Genomic DNA, 21,143 nt, shown 5'->3' with positions numbered 1-21,143 from the left:
AGCATCGGCACCAAGTGACCGTCGTGACTCGCAACGAGGGACTTTCTGAAAATCTCGATCCGACCTTATGATTTACAACGGTTTTTGACTTACTTTTAATCCCGGAAAATATTGTTTATATTATTGTGCCACTCGACGCGTAGCTTCGACCGCAAAATGAATCATCGTGATAATTATCGAGAAACGATGTAGCGCAACAATTCAAGAGTGACGCGATTCGGTTGCGGTTGGCCAAATGATCGATCAACCGGATCGAGCGTAGATCGCAATGCATCGCATTCAAGTTTGAAATATTTACATCGCAAGAGAGACTGGTGTAAAAATAATATTCCATCCACTACTGGAGTAACATTCCAATTATGAATAATTCGTCAAAACGATCGGCAAAAACATCGCAAAAGATTCAGCAAAATCACAAGAGGACAGACGAGAGACAATAATACTGTGAAATAAATACAGCGAGGAGGGATCAGTCGGCGAAAATTTCTTGTTGACAAATTTTGAAGTGAAAAACACAACACAAATACAGTTGAAAAGAAAAAAAACTGGTTTTTTATATAAAATTAGCATTGTTCGTATCAGATTTTGTCGTATACATAATGGAAAAAATATAATAATGCTTGACACGTCGCTGGATCGACTCTCATCCGGTGTTTGATGACAAATACATAGAGCGAGAATGGTACGAGCAACTCGCACGACGAAGGTGAGGCGGTTATTTACATTATCATAATTTTTACTGAGATGACGCTATAAAAATGCAAATGTGAAGTTATAAAACGGATTTTTAATAATTTTTTATCGCTCTCTCTTCAAACTGCGCTATTAGAACCTTTTTTTTTTTAATACGATACACATCAGTGGCATACGATTTCGAATTGTTTTGAATTTATTATAATTTTGTAATCCCTTTCTGATCAAATACGAAAAATTAAAATTATAAAAATAGTAACATAATGTAAAAATAAGCTAAAACCTCGACATTTGACGCGAAAGCGAGTCGACAACGAATTCATTCTCCTCAGCACGAAACGAAGTTTGCGTTCACGATAGAAACCATATGGAAATAAATGCACTAAAGTTTATATTCACGACAGAAACCTTATGAAAGTGAGCGCATTAAAATTATTATAATAGCTATTATATAAAATCGCCAATTTATTATAAAGCAGAGCATTATCGAGAATATGTTCTTTGTTCATTTTTCAGCAGGGGAGAAAGATAGAATAACAAACTTACAAATAAAATACATTATATACGTTAATGCACATTTTAATGATCGATGTGAAATATTTTATTAATATTTTATTATAGCATAATTAAAATAATCATAAAGGAAATGTGACTTTGCATGCATCTTATATTTATACATTACAATATCAATGAAATATATATATATATATATAATATATAAAATGAAATGTTACAAGCGCTACAAAGAGGCCTTTAGCACTCTGCGCACAAATATAGATGTAAATTTATATCCACTAAAATATGGTCCACTGTAAAGCCACAGAAGGCTATCTTTATCCATAATCCTTCTCTGAAGACAATTTTGATGGTACTCACGCGACTATTTATGATAAAATCACGATAAATTGAGAGTTAAAAATTGCACTGGATTAAAATAAATAAGCAAACAAATACGATGACAAATGTATATCGATAAAGAAGCGTTATTTACTGAATAATTTTATTAAAAAAAAAAAAATTATTTTATACAAACATTTTTATAAAAAAAATCTAAAAAAATTAAAAATGTTAATAATATACGCCTGTTCTCATTGATATTTATCTGCGCTCGTTCGCTTGGTCCAAATCCAGCTTCACATCTCGGACGAAATCAATCCAAGAACCTCAGCTGTTACACCGGTTGCCGGCTTAGGATGCCGATACCAAAGGCAATCACCATTTTTGGTTCGCCGCGTGGCGCGGAAATGAAAAATGGAGAGAGAGAGAGAAGAACGCGACTTCGATCGACGATTTCGAGAAGCGTCGCGACGCGCGATGTCCATCGCGATGAGCTTATCCGGGATGTATTTCAATCTGCTTTTCTCGCGCGACGCAGCGACGTGCGTTAATACGTACGTGGCATCGTACAGAGATATATAACGTTCGCTCGCTCGTGGCCGCGCGATGCTATTATTAGTCCTCGGTCATCGGAGAGGAACCTCTGCGCGCGCGAGCAAAGAGGCGACGACGACAACGACGCACGCACGTTCGACGCGGAAAAATCGCGCCTCTCGCCCGTGAAAGATAACTCGCCGCCGGGAAATTCATCTCCGTGTTGCACGTGCGTGCCGGAAGTTCCCGTTCCCGTGTGCGTATTGTCCGGCGATCCGTGCGCGACGACAAGAATTTCCGCAGCATCCGCTCCGTTGTGAACCTTGGCAAGGATGATTCTCGCACGCTCTTCACTGTGAGTGCCTCCCCCTCCGTTCCCTCGACGCTTTTTGCTTGAAAGATCGGGACACGCATAGCTTCGATCATTTTTTAATATCTTATATATATACATATATATGCGGGAGAAGACGTGCATCTTGCTTCAAGTGTCGCTTGTCGACGAATAAATGTGTAGAAAGATTGTTACAAAGATTAATTAAACAAGTTAAGTGTGTAGTTCAACTCATCTTTTCTGTCTCTTTCTAATTACGTGCTTAGAACAGAGAGAGACAATCAATTGAGAATTCTGACTAATGTTAGAGAATGGCTCGCGCGCGATCAATTTCGAAATATGTATGCATTGTAGCATCGAAATCTGAGCTCATCTGAAATTATATCGATTCCAACATCTATTTTACATTCATCGAACGAATTATGACATTTCTCGGCATTTTCAATTGTCAACAAATGTCACGCGCGGGACAATAATGATAACGAATTGTACGATATAATATCTCCTCTAATTTTTTATTTGGATTATATAAAATTATTTTTTTCTTTCTAAGAAAGGAGATACAAGCAATTTTTCAAAAATTATATATATTGAATAATTGAACAAAGTTAATATAAAAATATGATTCCCGAAATCATCTCAAACGATATATTGATCTGCGTGGATAAAAAGATCCACGTGTGACTTGAGGAATAGCATATAAAAAAAAGAAGAAAAGAAATTTTATAAAATTATAAATTTCTCATATATCTCTCGTTTAGAAATTATAAAAATTGGCTTTATATTGCGATCGTGGAATTCTTTGCGTTTTCTCCAATTTAATAATATCTTAATTTATTTATCTATTGCGAAAAACTCGTATCTGTACGAAAGGTAATTGAAATGAAATATGGAATAAAAAACTTGGAATATATGTTTCATTTTGAGGTACGAAAGAGATGATGCACACAAAACAGAGTGAGCGGCAGGCTAATTTAATATTATATCAATTATTACATTTTTTGTCACATTTCCAATTAACGTTCTTTATAATACGAAACTGTCCATGAGAATAGATTCGTGCGCGTATTAAACTCACGTACTTAATACCGTGTCCATGATGTGTATCGTTTATGACATCCCGCGTGTTTCGCGACTTGTTATCATAACGAGTCCCTGCACATTAGCCAATACGTTCATTGCATTTATTTTAATGTGTTACAACGAGAAAATGTTCTTATATGCACTGTTTGCGGTGAATATGTTCTGCTATACACATGCAATGTTTACAAATGTGAGAGGTGAATGCCAAGATTTCGCTAGATTGGAAGTATTATTTTGAAACTTTGGATTTTGTAATCAAAAGTTTAAACTTTGCCAATGCACGATGAAGATATTGTTGACTGAATTGAAAAGAAAATCGAAAAGAATTCTCTGTTTATATAAAAAGAAACATTTTATTTGATATTAGATTCTTCTGCCATATAAAGTTGATCTCGAAAAATCTTGAAAACGATATATTTAGAAATACATATACATTTCTACAATATTGCAATTCTTAATGATCCCTAAAAAAAAAAAAAAAAAAAATCTATTCTTTAGAAATAATTTTTATTACTATTGAAGAGTCTGTTAAATCGTAAAATTATGCTGTAATTATATTATATATATATCGAGAAATAAAATACAATGCATCGTGCACTTAAAAACATTGCATTATTATTCGATTTTGACAAGATAATAATTCGTTATTTCAAAGTTTAAAATATGATAAAATAAAATATCTATTATAAATTATTATTATTAATCAAAATGAGACAACACTTCCACTAGCATTTCTACTTTCTCACGTTTTGGGTGAATCATCTTTCCTACGTTTTATATTTGCATAAGTGGCAACCGAGTCTGAAAAGTTAATATTAGCCTTCAATGATATAAACGACGCAATTATTTTCAATTATCGTCCCGTTGCAGTGCGGTTCTGTGACGGAAGAAATTTTTTTTTTTTGTCTCGGGCATATACACACTACTGTTTCGAAGATAGACATTAGTTGTTTTTTTTTTTTATACGATGTGTGTTTTTTGTTCTCTTTAGATGAGGGATGCGGTTCCGCAGAAAGGAAGTACTAACGTAGCTGCTCCCAAGTCCAAACCGTCCCTAGAAATATATCGACCCCCAGGTTCGTACTTTCTCGCTTTAGGTGTCAAAAATATTAATATGTCGTAAATATTAATATGTCATTGCACATGAACGTCATTGTTTGATTTCATGGTCGCCTTTAGGTGGGAGAGCGGAAGGAACTACGGCAAACGTCACTAATCTTCGTTTAAACGTGCATGCCAAGGAATTCACTATGAAGCAGAACGATTCACATCTCTCTAAGTGAGTGTGAACGCCAATGAACTATATTTAAGAAGCGTTACCGTTTTGACGAACCACAACGCTTTTCGTTTTCCAAAGCCGTTCAAATTTTTTAGCAGCCTACGTTTAGGAAATAAAATAAAATACTAGCGTGCTAGAATTTTTTGCCTTGATGTATTACAAATTTTTATTCGAATTTGTGTTGCTATGAATTGCTTTGATACTTTGTTAAGATATAATAATTTTTAATCTTAGAATAATCAGAATTACTTTAATTAGTCATGTAACAATTAATAGCAACAAATTCAAAATTTTGATCAAGCTTGAATTGATATTAATAAAAGAAATGAAATAAATAAAAGAATAATTCAAAATTTTTGATCAGTCAACTTTTTGCCGTTTTATTGTCAAATTATTAGTAATACTATTAACAGTAATATATTCATGTGTGTAGGTGAAATATTTTGTGTGGATAAATTGATTGATTGGACGAGAGCCCAAAGCTTACAAAATTTTAGATAGAATTTTAAATTTGGATTGATCTTGTAAATAATATGAATGAACAGGTCTCGAATTAACGCATCCGAGCGCTCCACGTATTACCTACAGCACAGCAAGTCGAGTGGTAATGTTCACCGATATCTCTATGCTCAGCAACAGCTGCAGCATCCTGTGCAGCAGCAACATCAACTCTCACCTCGTCATTCTCAGAGTAGCCATCACTCGACAACGAATTCCACATTACGTCAGTCTTATTCTTTGGACACGTCCGCGTCCAGCGGAAATATTTTACATGTAAGTAAAATGCAACGAGACTCCGAAATACAAAACTATGGTATATAGCAGGAAAACCGGAAAACTTTAATGTAAAATCATCGGATTTCATATCATTATTATCAACATTCCTGAAATATCTTCGATTATAGATTATAAAATTAATCAAAACGTTATATTTCTTTTTTTAACAGGCTGCAAATAGAGTACACTTCAACATAGATCAAAATGAAGTCAAGACGAATTCCGCAAAACCAGGCAAGCTTACTAAATCGCACACCTTTGTGTCCACGTATGGTCTGAAACGTCCCAAGAGCTTGAATTCGGACATATTAGCTGCCAAGGCATTCAACATCGCGGATGCTTCCGAACTCGGAAAATTTCCTTCTCCCGTTCAAGATATACTATTGCGAGCGATAGAAGGTAATAGAAGCTATGCGTGTGTGTCTATTATTGTTAGAATATATTAAGTTAAAAAGAGAGACTTGAGACTAGACTAGTTTTCTTTCAATCTCGAATGGTACATATTATAAACTTTATTTATAACATGATTTAAGAATACGAATTAGTATTAAAAATAGGCGAATATATGAATCGATGATTGTGTGGAACTTTTAATACTGAAAAATGTTACTCAGCAGATAGAAATAATTGATAATTTTCTTGACAGATCCAAATCTTCTAAACGCGAGAACATTGATGGAACTAGTACGGCATATTCTGGAAAGGGCAGTGGGAAGTCGCAAATATGCCGAACCAGCAGCTAAAGTTTGCATCACAATTATAGAGGTCATTATACAATATATCTTTTCATTCTTCTTTTTTTTTATCATTAATAGATGAAGATTCGTTTGACTATCAATGTTTTCCTTTTCGTAAACTATACAAGAAATAAAGATATGGGGAAAAATATCTGAAAAATTAGATTTTTTATTCAATTTTTAATAACAGAAATAAATATTATTAAGAAAAGTATAGTTATTTACGATAAATATTATTGTGATTTGCTGATTTATTTTATTTTATGTTCTATTTTATATGTGTAAGAATATTGCAATCTCATTCTCTCTCTTTCAATTAATAATAATAATTTAAAGTACGTTTCACATGTGTGCATTGTACAGAAAGAAACGAAGGAAACTTTTTTGGAATCCTTGCTAAATACGTGTCAGCAGTGGTATCAGGATCGCGCTAGATTACTATACGACAATACGACCTGTTATCGATACTCGGCCTTTATGACATTTCTCAACGAGATGTATTGCCAGGTATGATTAATCGCACAACTCTTCGAGTAATAAAAGAAAGTGGATCAGTCCTCTCGATCTAACGTAATCATTTAATTCCGCGCTTTTGTTTCAGTAATTCATATTTGTAAATCTGTTTATATTTTTTCTTATCGTTTTTACCGCACGTTACGACAGCGGTAAGCATGCTTAATCGTGCTTGTATACACGTGCGTAATCGCGTAATTGCAGCTGAAGCGGCGGCAGCTACAGCTGAAGACGCAACAGGAGGGCGTTCCTCCCGGACGCGTGCTCCTCACGCTGCTTTGGAAATGTTGCCAGGATTGTTTGCAACCGCCCGTCATCAATTCGCTCGCCGAGGTAAGGTCTCGAGATTAATCGGTTAATGTCATTCGACGTGTAACTTGATATTTCTCATTCGTTGATATTTCTCAATCATTGATATTTCTTGATATTTCTTCATTTTTTAATTTCAAAAAAATTTGGATTTTGATCTTTTAATCATTTTTTTAAATTTTTATCCATAGCAATTAATCTGGCTGAGTTAAAATTTATTATGACTCGATTCTTGGATCGATACAAAGTTCATTACGACTTAGTCTTTCATTCAGTTACAGGCTTTAGTCGGAAACATGAAGTAAGTTTATAATTATGATGAACAAATGAAAAAAAAAAAAACTTATAAAATTATAAGCTTACTTTATTTTTGCATTGAATTTTTCAGCTCTCTTGAATTTTTTCATTTTTTCAAGAAAATTATTACAACGGGAGATTAATTTATATCTTCAACTACACTTGTGTGTACCATAGACGAATTGCCTGTTTATCATCCTCACGTGCATCGGCAAGGATCTAGCCACGGAGTTGCCGGCACAGCTGCAGCAGCTTCTCGGCGGTGTTCGCGACGCCTTCCTAGCGGAGGAGACGATTCTGCCGCCGGTCAAGCGGACGCTCTTGCAGCTGATCGAACTCCACGCCGCGCATTGGCAGCTACCGGCCCCGGCGGTGGTTTACTACTACCCTTCGAACTCGAACTCCAAGTGACCGCTATTCGAGTATGCTCGCGGTCTCTCTGTCCGTTTACTCGGATTAAACGCGAGTGGATATGCGGGAAAGTACGGATGCGTGGTACCTACTTTGTTATTTCTACACTGGATCGAAACGTTGTTTTATCGAAACGAAAATCGCGCCGAGCAGGTGGAGTTATATTTTACTTCTCGATACGATAAAAAATGCACGAACGAAAGGACGATGTCGATTTACGTCATTTTTACTTTTTCGAAGAATCGCGAATAGTTCGCGATGATCTCTTTCTGCGAAACGAAAATTTTTGTTCGATGATACTGTATGCAGACGGTGCAAATAAACAAGTTCTTTTGCATAGATAAATTGAAGGATAAATTGTGATAATTAATTTTCAAGAATGAATAATGCAATCGAGAACGGATTCGGCGAAAAACATGTTATAATGTATTCGACTGATATCCCACATCGTAAATCAGCGAGGAGTCGAGCGTTTATCGCAAAAGAAGAGGGTGAAAGACCTCGCGTCTCTGAAACGAAGAAGCGATTGCGTCAATAAACTCGTTTGATTTTTTTTTTTTTTTTTGTTGCGATTCTTTCTGCCGATTAGTGCCAAGGGCGATAAAAGAGATCGATCAGTAGACGCGATTTCTCTGCGGATTGTGTCATAATGCTTCCATCGAGCCGTACTTTTTGTCTCTCTGGCAACACCATCGCTGCGAATCTTTCCGAATCCGGATAAGTAGATTCATGTCTAATTAAGACACGTATAAACCGTTACAAAGATCAGGGAACCGAAATACAAGTCTACAATTTCGATATAAGAAAGAACAAGAGCTCGCTTGCGCGTGCAATAGCTTAATTACGATACTTAATTAAGGATAATAATTATCCGAGACGATGCAATCGTCTAGAAATCATAAATACATTCTAATCATTTCAAGCGCGTTTTAGATGGTAGATTTTTTTTAAATTTCTGTATGGTTTAGATATGATATTCAATGAAATCAGATAAATCAATGTTCATTTTGTGTCAATATATTGATGCAAATTATACAACAAACTACCTTGCAAGATCAATTACGTATGTAACATATGTATCAATATATTACCCTACCTTTTCCCATCGTGCTCATTTGTCGGCTCATAAAAGAAGAACGCGTAAGAAGTCGCATCGTTGACACGGATTTTTCTTGTCATTTCCACTTGAGACGAGAACGACCGCGTCTAAAAAGGAAGAAGTCATTAGAGAGAACGCTGAGATTATATACACGAACGCGCCTCGTGCCGTCCCATCTCTAACGTGCGTAATGGCACGGTGGTCTTCTGCCCATCCAACGACCTTGGAACGACCAGCGGGAACTCGAGAGAGGTTTCGCCTTGGATAATCGGTGCCGCGGACTTCGAAAACTAGGCCTGCGCCCGCAATGACGTCGCGCCGCATCGCGCACGTCTTGGTGTATGTGTGTGTATCTTGTACACGATGTACCAAGAGCAGTGGTCTTTCATCCGATACATGCAACTGCAACACATCTTAGTATTCTCCTTAAATGTCATTCCCACGAATCAATCGATTAAAGAGGCACCCAGAGGATTTAAAATCTATCCTTCTAAAGCTAATCTTCGGGTAATTCTGACAATTTATGGGGTGTTGGCTTTTTTTTTTTTTTTTTTTACGAAAAAGATTCGCTTGTTATCGCGATAATTTAAAAAAAAAGAATTGATTCTTAAATCGATCAACAAAAGATAGATAACAGGTTGTATTTCTCTCTTGTATTTGTCGGTGGATGCTCCGTTTATTTTGTTCTATCTTTTTGCAAAAAAAAGATGATTGAAGAACACCGACGTAGAGGCCGACGACGTCGTAGCGGAGGAGACGTCGAGAGGGAGAGGTATGGAGGAGGAGAAGGCAGACGGAGGTAGCGCGCGGTAACGAAACAAATAGGCCGGCGACTTTCACCAAGCCGCGACCAAGAGCGACTGTGTGGTGGCGGAGGCGCGGATCGGCTCGCACAGTCGGAACCACAGTCGGAGAGGCAACCAACTGTTCTTGGGGCCCCCCGAACGAATCGTTGATCGATCCATCGCGTTCTCTATCCGGTGCTTTTTCGCGGTTCGTTTTTTTCGGAGGGTCTACCTTAAAATAGCTCGCGTAGGCGTCAATCTTGTTTAGAGAGACACGCGAGGTATACCTACTGGATGCGCGATCTTTTGTCCTGCTTTCACACGTGATCGCTACATCTGGAGCGGCCGAAAGATCAGTTTACGGTGACGTTAATACCTTGGATTTCGACCAGGTGGTGCCGACACGATCCGCGCGTTATTTGCCCCCATCCTCCGAATATCGCTTTCAGAGAGCAATCCGAGATTTCGTATGACAGCGGTCAGTGCACTCTCATCTTATTGATGGACGGTACCAGCGAAATGTGTCTCCGAGGACGTCGTTGAGACGCGAAAAAGGAAAGGAAGAAATAGAAGCTACGTGGCAGAGAAATGCGTAGGGGGCGTAGATCCTAGGGCGAGACCAAGTGACACTTGACGATGACAAGACGACGACGATCGTCGCCTCTCTGCGCGATCATTTGGACACTTTGGATCGTGTCACCTGGTAGAACCGGTAGGTCCAATCTGTCGCTCCCGTACCTGACGTGCGCGACCATAAGTCTCGCGATTCTTAAAAAGAGAGAACCGTTTGAGATTTAATCGAAATATAAAAGACTGTCAGAATGGGACGATTTGACATTTTACAATTTTTTGTTCCGCTCGATAACGTGTTTTTATCGTTTTCTATTGTGTTTTTAATAAACTAATATTATAAAAAAATAAATTATATGATTTAATTCAATATATTAAATAACGAGCGCAATAATTTAGTAATAAAGGGCAAATTAATTTAATAATAGCATTAATAATTTCGAGAGATATCGTTCTTTCGATCCACACTTCGTAATATTCGTATTCGGGTGAAGGACGAAAATTAGAGAGCAAACTAAATTGCGCAAGATAGATAATTTTGCGACTCGTGTTACATTTTTTATTCTTTTTCAGTTATGTACATCTGCGCGCTTGTATCGTCAAGTATTTTCATTATCTCTAATTATATTTTGCAAAATAGATTCGCGTTATGTTCCTTTAACAGTTACAGAATCGAGAAGCCGGATATATTTTATATCCTGACCTTTTATACCCTCTATTTACGGATGATCGTTAACTTTTTTACGATCGATTGTCTGTTTAGATAATGATATTGCAAAACTCAAATTTCAATGAGTGCAACGAATTTACCTACTTACATAAAGAATGCTATTTCAGATGCGGGACATAGCTATGCGGACAGCAAACAAAGATACGATGGATTTTACAACAATCTGGCCCATCCTGATTGGGGAGCAATCGGCAAGTACTCGAAATTGTAAATTGAAATTCAAATACCTGCACTGTTTTGTCAAGATTGTCGTTTTTCCAATAAAATCCACGAAAAAGTTTTATTTTTTATTAAATAAATTAGCCAACGCACACAAGCCTCTTAACGAGATACTCGAATTTTTTTTTCACCCGATTTTACATTAACATTTATCAAAATTTTGTTTCAACTTTGTTTTCAATTTTAATACTCGACATTTTAACGGAGAACGCGATGAGTTTTCTCTTACCTTGATTCCGACAAAACTACAGATATAACCGCGAGTTACGTTACAGAAGTTATTATGCGTGTATGCATAATTAAAACATTATACTTCGTAGATTTTATATCAAGCATTACAAAGTTTAAATGAGAAAGATTATCGACATTGATTAATAACCGTATAAAATCGTTATAAAACAAAATACAAAGATACGTACGTATGTCTTAAGAAGAGACGAGAAAGCTGTGTGCGCAGCAAAGATAATTCGCCATGGAAAGTTATCCTAATACATGCATACGACTCACCATAGACAGCAGGCTAATCCGAAAAGTCCCGGCGGCGTATTCCGATGGCGTGTACGCGATGGCTGGCCAGGACAGGCCGTCCCCTCGAAAGCTCAGCGATCTGTTCATGCAAGGTGACGATGGTCTGCCGTCTGTGAAAAATCGGACCGCATTATTCGCTTTTTTCGGTGAGGATAATTACGAATAATAATATGGTTATTATCTAGCAGAAGAATACACACAAGGTACAGGTGACCACAAATAGGCCTTGAATGTAACATTTTTTATTTTTGTCAGTAGAGATAGAGTACTAGAGAGAATAAATTCTTAATTGAAATCTAATTAAGATATCTGGAATTAATTTTTTTTTTTAATTTGTTTGTTTCAACGAGTAATTTAAATATCTGTTGTATAACATGACAATCTACATAATTTATATATCTATATAATTTTTATCTATACATAATTACTTAAACATAATTATTTCTATGAAATCTATACCTGTAATACTTAGAATCGTCTTCATTATTAATAAGAAAATTGTTACAATTTTTAATGGAATGAAATCATGAGAGATGGCCTTCAGATAATAATCTGCAACATATAATATAGAAAGTATCGCCAATATAGGATTAATTTAAAATTCTCGTAATTATGTATAATAGATCGTTATTAATTATTTTAACGGCAGGCAATTATTCTAACGCGATTCCATATACAATATACTCTTATTATGTGTTATTTGCACATCGTAATAATTCATACATAATTCTATATCTATTCAAAGAGATACGTATGAAAGCACATTTAATTACCGCGTCTGTTAGAGCTATTTTATGGTTCGTCGCGAATGTATAAACTAATTTAATCAAATTAATTAAAATTGTTCCGATCTATTCAAATAAAACCACGCTAAAGTCAAAATTACCAAATTCGAATTTCACGGCGTGCTTTGCCGGAACTCTTGCGTCATTCTCGAAGTGCTAAATCTTTTTCAGGACAGCTGGTCACGTCGGAGATAATCATGGCCAGCGAAAGTGGTTGCCCCATAGAATTTCATCGAATCGATGTGGATAAATGTGATCCGGTTTTCGACAAGGAGTGCCAAGGTAACAAGTACATTCCATTCCTCCGAGCGGATTACGATCGTCAAACCGGGCGCAGTCCCAATAGTCCAAGGGAACAGGTAATTCCCAGTTGTCTCGGGTCAATTTTACCGAGAATAATTCCATGAGTTTACTTCCGGGAGACCCTCAACTTCGTTCGACAAACATGTCTTTAAATTATTACTGTACAACGTTTACGTGTATTCACGAATTATGAGTTTACGATTTTCTTTTTCCTTGAAACGTAATCACCTTTGCTTCCGTTTATGTCGAAGCGCGTTATATCGGAAGCGCTTATACGCGGCGTCGATTCATCGAAACAGAGTCGTGAGAAGTAGCTCTGAATACGTGAGGTTGCAGATAAATAAAGTGACGAGCTGGATCGACGGTAGCTTCGTCTATTCGAGCAGCGAGGCGTGGGCGAACACGATGCGGGCATTCAAGAACGGCAGTCTTCTCATGGAACAGACAAGGCAATTTCCCGTCAGGAACACCATGCGCGCACCTCTCTTCAATCACGCGGTACCGCATGTCATGCGAATGCTCAGCCCGGAGCGTCTATATCGTAAGCGAGGATTTATACGTATATTAATGTTTAAAAGTAGATTTATTTAATTTTATTAATCTTGAGTTTCTTAGGAATTATTTGATTGATTAGGGGACTATTTGATTGATTCAAAGCCAACATTTTCTTAATAAAAATTTGGACGCCGCGTAGCTTTATTTATTTTTTCAACATTCAATATGAAACGTCTGGATTGATTCAGGATTAAGAGACAATAAAAATATTCAGTAAAGAGAGATTCTGCTGAAATACGCTTTTGTCTATTAATAATTTATTAAGGCTTTTTGAAAAGCTTTCAATTGCTTGTTATTCAGATAATATTCTTGTATTTTCTTTCTCGATTTAACTATGAGAAATAAGGGATCGAATTTGTGTAACAATACAAATCTTATCGATTACTCACTTTGTTACTGAACAGTAGTTAAACATCTTTCCTTGTAAATTGTTGGCAAGAAATCCGTCCTAGCTCGAATCGTTCGATACTTACATAATTTTTTTTTTCTTCTCGCTCTCTGATTAAATTAATATTAAATTATTATTAACTATATAGAACGTCATTACGATCTTTTTGCATTGCCTTATAATTATTACGTTCACCGTTCGGGTTCGTGCTCACTATTATAATGCGTTTTAACTTTCCCTTAGCCATTAATTTTCCGATTCTTGCGAAAGTCCTTAACAATTAATTGTGTTACGCAGTGCTCGGAGATCCAAGAACAAATCAGCACCCACCGCTATTGGCTCTGGGAATCTTATTCTATCGGTATCACAATGTCATAGCTGCTCGCGTGCGGAGAGAGCATCCCGATATGTCCGACGAAGAGATCTTTCAAAGAGCACGTCGGATAGTCATCGGAACAATTCAGGTAGATAATAGCTTGTTTCTAGCTTCCTCTCGTCGAAAATGCACAGACGATGAAAATTATTTCTATTAATCATGAAAAAAATTACGCATATAGAAATGAAACAAGTTTTATATAATTGAAAATGTATAATCAATGAGAGCTTTCAAATATACGATATGTACATAAATCTCTCTATATTGTATTGTATTTTGAGAATCGCAGCGTCTCAAATTTACATAATTAAGTTTCGCGCTTACGCAAGATTTATTTCTCGCGTGTGAAGTTTTTCGACCTTCTTACAGAACATAATTCTTTACGAATATCTTCCGGCATTGCTAAATGAGGATTTGCCATCATACGGCGGTTATAAACCAGATCTACATCCGGGTATTAGTCACATATTCCAAAGTGCCGCTTTTCGCTTCGGTCATACTCTTATACCGCCGGGGATATATCGACGAGATGAAAAATGCGAATATAGGAAGACCAATACAGGCCAACCAGCTATTAGATTATGTTCTACATGGTGGGACTCGAATGTGAGTTACATACTTATAATAATGGACTCGCTGCATTATTATTATTATCTCACATTATATCTTTTGAAAAAAAAAAAAAAAAAAAAACACTTTAGATAAACAGATTCTTTGATACATGTATATTTTATATTTGATAATCATTAATCGTTTTCAATTAAATCTCGATTCTCAACATTGTTTAAAAAATTAAAATAATTTATAAGATCTTGAGACAAAATTGAGATTAAATCTAAGCTTAATTATCGAACTATTTAACGTTAAATTTTTTTAAAAATTATAGCGATGAACAATTTTTCTTAAAATTTTCTTGATAATGTTTTGCTGAAGAAAAATCAATTTTAAACTTATTAAAGTTTTCATCACATATCACAAAATATGTTTCAAGCTTTTGAATATTTTGTATAATTTAATTATTACATTAAATTCTTTTGAACCTTATAATCACATTAAGACATAGATGCTTTTCACAGCAAGTTTTAGCTAACAGCACGATCGAGGAGCTGATAATGGGTATGGCGTCGCAGCTGGCGGAAAAAGAGGATAATCTTCTCGGTACCGACATCCGGAACAATCTGTTCGGTCCCATGGAATTCTCGCGCAGGGACCTCGGGGCCCTAAACATTATGCGGGGTCGTGACAATGGTCTTCCGGACTACAATACAGCCAGGGCGCGTTTCAAGTTGGCCAGACGGAAAACGTGGAACGAGATCAATCCCGAATTATTCAACAAGAATCCGTCGTTGCTGCGCATCCTCGTCGAGATTTATTCGAACAATCTCAACAACGTCGACGTCTACGTCGGTGGGATGCTCGAGTCCAAGGGCGGACCTGGCGAACTCTTCACCGCGGTTATAAAGGAACAATTCCTCCGCTTGCGAGATTCCGATCGGTTCTGGTTCGAGAACGAGGAAAATGGGTGAGCGAGTCAGTTTCTCTTAGCGATGAAATCAGTCGTGTTAATTTTCTCTCCCTGACGCATCTTCTTGCTCATTAGCATCTTTACGAAGAACGAGATACAGGAGATCCGTCGTATCACGTTCTGGGATGTAATCACAAACGCGACCGACATACCATCCGACGCCATACAGAAACGAATTTTTGTTTGGCAGGATGGTGATCCGTGTCCTCAACCTTTTCAATTGAATTCGACAATGCTCGAACCCTGTGTTCCCCTACAGCGTTATGACTATTTTGAGGTAATTAAATTTTTAAAAAAATATGCATTAAAAAGCAATTTCATCTCTTCCTTCCAATAATAATAATTCTAAAAGAGTGGTAAAAACTAGAGCTATTTTTCTATTTAGAAAAATCATAAGTGTATCCACAAATATATTTTTAATATATCAGATTTTTTAATAAAAGAAAAATATTTTACATAAATTTGGGGAAAAATACATAGGGTAGCGAACTCGTCTACATCTACGCTTGCGTATTCCTTGGCTTCGTCCCGATTCTTTGCGCCGGTGCCGGATACGGATTGGTGAAGCTGCAAAACAGACGTCGACGAAGATTGAAGATACTTCAAGAGGCGATTCAAAAGCGAAGTGACGTTCGGATCTGTGTCGATAAGATGATTGTACGTGAGTGGCTGCACGCGAACCATCGCCGTCTCGTAAAGGTGAAATTTGGGCCGGAAGCGGCATTGCACATCGTCGATCGGAAAGGGGAGAAACTGCGCACGTTCGACTTCAGCGGCGTTAACACTATAACTATGGAGGAATCACAAGTATTTTTTACATTTTTTAAAAATACATTTAATTTTAATAGAATCTTAATTTGAGATATAATTATATATAATATTGAAAATTAAGATGGTACAGAGAAAAAGATATGTTTAGAATAAATTTTAACTAAGGAAAAAAATTATTCCAAAGTATCCATAAAGATACAATTTTATTGACAAATGTTTATGCATATCAATTACAATTTTGAAATGATGTAACAATTAAAAATCGCACAGATATAGTTGGGTTTTATTAAATACTCGCCAATTACATCGCAACTTTTCTACGCTTTATTATATAATGGCTGACTTTTTAATGTCACACGGTTAATTATTAATCGCCGTTTCAGGAGAGCGAAACCGGACATCGTAAAGCTCTAGTGCTGTTACGTATACCACGCGATTACGACCTTGTCCTTGAACTCGATTCGCTGGCTTCGCGTAGAAAGTTCATTGCGAAATTGGAGGCGTTTCTGGCGTCGCAAAAAAAGCATTTCACACTCACGCCAATCGCGCGAGATATCATGCTGGCAAAAGCGGAAACCAAGGAGCGCCGACAAAAGAAGCTCGAACAGGTTTGCGTCTTTCTCTCCATTTATGAATAAATTAAAACATGAATTTACAAAAGAATGTCTTTTTATAAAGAAAAAGCAATAAGTTTTTTAATTGAAATAATGGAAAAAGAGAGACAGAAATGCGCGTGATATTATGTACAAAAAGATATAGTGTTAAAAAATATTTTAAAATATTGTCAAATATTTAAAATATAGATATATATATTTTTAGTTCTTTAGAGAAGCCTATGCTTTGACTTTTGGTTTACGCCCTGGCGAACGAAGACGACGATCCGAAGACAGTGATACCGGAGAAGTGGTCACGGTGATGCGCACGTCGCTTTCCAAGAGCGAATTTGCAAGTGCCCTGGGCATGCGACCCGACGCGGTCTTTGTCAAAAAAATGTTCAACATTGTCGACAAAGACGGCGATGGCCGGATTTCCTTCCAGGTATAATCAAGTCGTTCGTTTAATGGACTTTTTTATATATCGCTTCGTTTTTATAAGTTCTTCATCTTTGTCGGATCACCGTCGGCGAAACTTAATTATTCCAGGAATTCCTGGACACGGTCTTGCTGTTCTCGCGTGGCAAAACTGAGGATAAGCTGCGCATTATTTTCGACATGTGCGATAAGGACAGCAACGGCGTAATCGATAAGGAGGAACTGTCAGAGATGTTAAGATCGTTGGTGGAAATAGCGCGCACCACGAGCCTCTCGGATGATCACGTTACGGAACTGATCGACGGCATGTTCCAGGTGTGTCTCCCTTATCTTCATTATGCTACAAATCCCCGAATGTTTTAAAATATTATTCTATTGTTTAAATGCTATTCTATTGTTTATGGATCACGCGATAGTTTTGTTACTCAAATGTTTCATTCATCAGGATGCCGGACTCGAAAGGAAGGATTATCTCACGTATAATGACTTCAAATTGATGATGAAGGAGTACAAGGGAGACTTTGTTGCAATCGGTCTCGATTGCAAAGGCGCCAAGCAGAATTTTCTCGATACTTCGACAAACGTCGCTCGCATGACCAGCTTTCACATCGATCAACTTCCGCTGGAAGATTCGAAGAGCTGGACGCGTAAACAATGGGACGCCATATCTACCTTCCTCGAGGAGAATAGGCAGAATATATTTTACCTCTTCGTGTTTTACGTGGTCACCGTAGCACTCTTCATCGAGAGATTTATCCGTGAGTATTTAATCGGATCCAAACAAAAATGACGAAAGATATACCTAAATCGCACATTAAGTTAGATACCTTTAAGACATCTTTTATATATTTATCAATTGCCTGTAAAGGATTTTTTTATCGTCGTAAAATTTCACGTAGATTACTCATTCATGGCGGAACATACGGATCTGAGGCATATTATGGGCGTAGGAATCGCCATAACGAGAGGATCAGCGGCCGCTCTATCCTTTTGTTACAGTCTCTTACTGCTGACCATGTCACGTAATTTATTGACGAAGCTGAAGGAATTTTCGATCCAGCAGTACATCCCGCTAGATTCGCACATACAATTCCACAAGATTGCAGCGTGCACGGCACTTTTTTTCTCCGTTTTGCACACGGTCGGTCACATAGTCAATTTTTATCACGTTTCTACGCAGCCGATAGCGCATCTTCGCTGTCTCACCAGCGAGATCAGCTTCCCCAGCGACGCACGGCCTACCATCTCCTTCTGGCTATTCAGAACAGTGACCGGTGAGTGCTTTGTTAAAAGAGTTTATCGTTTAATGAACGAATGAAAGAGTTTATCGAATATTAATGAACGAATGCCTTATTTCACTCTCTGTCATACAGGTTTAAGTGGAATTCTTCTCTTCGTCGTTATGACGATTATTTTTGTCTTCGCACATCCGACCATACGACAGAAAGCCTACAAATTCTTTTGGTCGACACACAGTCTCTATGTGGTCCTGTACGCATTGTGCCTGATTCACGGCTTGGCCCGTTTGACAGGAGCGCCGCGATTCTGGATATTCTTCGTCGGGCCGGCGATTATTTACGCACTAGATAAAGTAATTTTTATATAAAGTATAATAATTTTTACTTATTCACATTTTTTTTCAAAAGTAGAAGGGAGCAAGAATAAAGATGAAAAGAGTGAAAAAATAACTTTCAATTTTTTGCACTTGTGTACGCAACACACTCGTGATATTATGAATAATTATGAAAACCTATTATAATAATAATTAAGTATGCATCAGCTGATGTAATGGATCTTGTATATTACACATTATTTCATGCACGCTTAAAATACATATATCTAAAGTAGCTCGATATCTCTCTATCATTAATGCGATAAAAACAACGCAACAGAATAGCCGTTTGCATTTTAGGTCGTGAGCTTGCGAACTAAATACATGGGTCTGGATATCATCGAGACGGAATTATTACCCTCGGACGTGATAAAGATCAAGTTTTATAGGCCTCCCAACTTGAAGTACTTATCGGGACAATGGGTGCGTCTCGCCTGCACTGCCTTTAGGTCCAACGAGTTTCATTCTTTTACGCTGACCTCGGCGCCGCACGAGAATTTTCTGTCGTGCCATATAAAAGCACAGGGACCGTGGACATGGAAACTCCGGAATTATTTCGATCCCTGCAATTATAATCCGGAGGACGAATATCCGAAAGTTCGTATTGAGGGCCCGTTTGGCGGCGGGAACCAAGATTGGTACAAGTTTGAGGTCGCGGTGATGGTGGGGGGAGGGATCGGGGTCACCCCTTACGCCTCGATGCTCAATGACCTTGTATTTGGAACGTCGACTAACAGATATTCGGGTGTCGCGTGTAAGAAGGTGAGCGTGAAAAGTTAAAAGATATCTCTCCATAAAAATAAATGGATTAAAAGGAATCATGTTCTGCAAGTAAATTTAGATTCATTCGAGAATTTTTTGTTGTATTTAAAAAAATAATTTATATCAAAATATATATCGAGATACCAGGAGAATTTCACGATAAAGTTGATGCAATAATGGTTTTTTAGAAAAATTTGTTTTACTACTTAAAACTTAAATGAAAAAAACATGTTTTTTATTAATTTATTAGACAATATAATCGCGGTTTTTTTTTCACAGGTCTATTTTCTATGGATTTGCCCGTCACACAAACATTTCGAATGGTTCATCGATGTTCTCAGAGATGTTGAGAGAAAAGATGTTACAGACGTGCTTGAAATTCATATATTCATTACGCAATTCTTCCACAAGTTTGATTTGCGTACTACTATGCTGGTAAAATAAAATAAAATAATTTTAATATTCTTATACGATATACAATATGCAAAAATCGAAAAAAAAAAGAATTTTCTACTATTTTTAATTACTTGTATATTAATTACATTCTATTTCACATATGTAGTACATATGTGAGAATCATTTTCAGAGGCTATCAAAGAAGAGTATATTTACCGGACTCAAGGCTATAAATCACTTTGGTCGGCCGGACATGACATCCTTCCTGAAATTTGTTCAGAAAAAACATAGCTACGTACGTGCACTATATTAATATTTAAAATATATATATATATATTAATTCGAAAGTGTACTTGACATACGAAATAAATAAGATTTTATTGATTTACAGGTTAGCAAAATAGGAGTATTTAGCTGTGGACCGCGTCCTCTGACGAAAAGTGTCATGTCGGCCTGCGACGAAGTCAACAAAACTCGGCGCTTGCCGTACTTCATTCATCATTTTGAAAACTTCGGCTAGTCAAGGTATATCTCCGCTCCCCGTTCGCGTGAAATATTGGACTGTCCATATATTTAGACAATATTTTAACGCGCGAATCTCGACATTTTATTTTACAAAATGTACATATTTATGCGCTGCTTTTTATTATTTATGAATTATTACGCGAGTAATATTACATTTCTTATGAATGAACAAAGAAAAGAAGATCATCTCCTTTCCTTCTTCCTGTTTTCTTTTCCTGAAAGTATCCCGAACAATTTGACAGCAAACACATTATTATAATTTATCATAATTTAAAAATTTATCTTTTATAATATGAATACTCTTTGGATAATTTTTCGTAAGTAACTCTTTCAAAAAGAAAGTCAGTGTTTATTTTTTTTATTATAAATAATATTGTTTTTT

General features: G+C 36.7%; 2 protein-coding genes across 5 annotated transcripts; both read left to right on the top strand.

The window, feature by feature from the left end:
- The first annotated feature begins 15 nt into the window (after positions 1–15).
- On the top strand, positions 16–8,146 carry LOC138935822 (uncharacterized). 2 transcript variants are annotated; one of them, XM_070300654.1, is made up of 9 exons: positions 16–706; positions 4,470–4,554; positions 4,658–4,757; positions 5,303–5,531; positions 5,705–5,933; positions 6,181–6,299; positions 6,635–6,778; positions 6,989–7,117; positions 7,568–8,146. In XM_070300654.1, exons 1-9 carry the CDS (start codon positions 680–682, stop codon positions 7,799–7,801), a joined length of 1,296 nt encoding a protein of 431 aa, XP_070156755.1. In that variant the 5' UTR covers positions 16–679; the 3' UTR covers positions 7,802–8,146. The 2 variants fall into 2 exon arrangements, with proteins under 2 accessions (XP_070156755.1, XP_070156761.1); XM_070300660.1 differs by lacking the exon at positions 16–706 and adding an exon at positions 2,149–2,419.
- Positions 8,147–9,739: 1,593 nt separating this feature from the next.
- On the top strand, positions 9,740–20,899 carry Duox (dual oxidase). 3 transcript variants are annotated; one of them, XM_070305760.1, is made up of 20 exons: positions 9,740–10,397; positions 11,093–11,176; positions 11,717–11,878; positions 12,689–12,876; positions 13,157–13,361; positions 14,061–14,227; positions 14,509–14,745; positions 15,216–15,661; positions 15,740–15,941; positions 16,145–16,471; positions 16,819–17,043; positions 17,255–17,473; positions 17,578–17,781; positions 17,912–18,224; positions 18,366–18,740; positions 18,840–19,057; positions 19,379–19,840; positions 20,120–20,275; positions 20,403–20,531; positions 20,628–20,899. In XM_070305760.1, the coding sequence occupies exons 1-20, from the start codon at positions 10,322–10,324 to the stop codon at positions 20,754–20,756; spliced, it is 4,524 nt and encodes a 1,507-aa protein (XP_070161861.1). In that variant the 5' UTR covers positions 9,740–10,321; the 3' UTR covers positions 20,757–20,899. The 3 variants fall into 3 exon arrangements, with proteins under 3 accessions (XP_070161861.1, XP_070161842.1, XP_070161850.1); XM_070305741.1 differs by lacking the exons at positions 9,740–10,397; positions 11,093–11,176 and having other exon boundaries at positions 11,719–11,878; XM_070305749.1 differs by lacking the exons at positions 9,740–10,397; positions 11,093–11,176; positions 11,717–11,878 and having other exon boundaries at positions 12,694–12,876; positions 13,150–13,361.
- The last annotated feature ends 244 nt before the right edge of the window (positions 20,900–21,143 follow it).

The sequence above is a fragment of the Polyergus mexicanus genome, unplaced genomic scaffold, assembly GCF_030449975.1.
Source record: "Polyergus mexicanus isolate NDT 795.1 unplaced genomic scaffold, iyPolMexi1.0 SCAF_1, whole genome shotgun sequence".
In the NCBI taxonomy this organism is placed as follows: Eukaryota; Metazoa; Arthropoda; class Insecta; order Hymenoptera; family Formicidae; genus Polyergus; species Polyergus mexicanus.
Note: the sequence above shows the minus strand (reverse complement) of the source record. Positions and strands in the feature narration are given on the sequence as shown.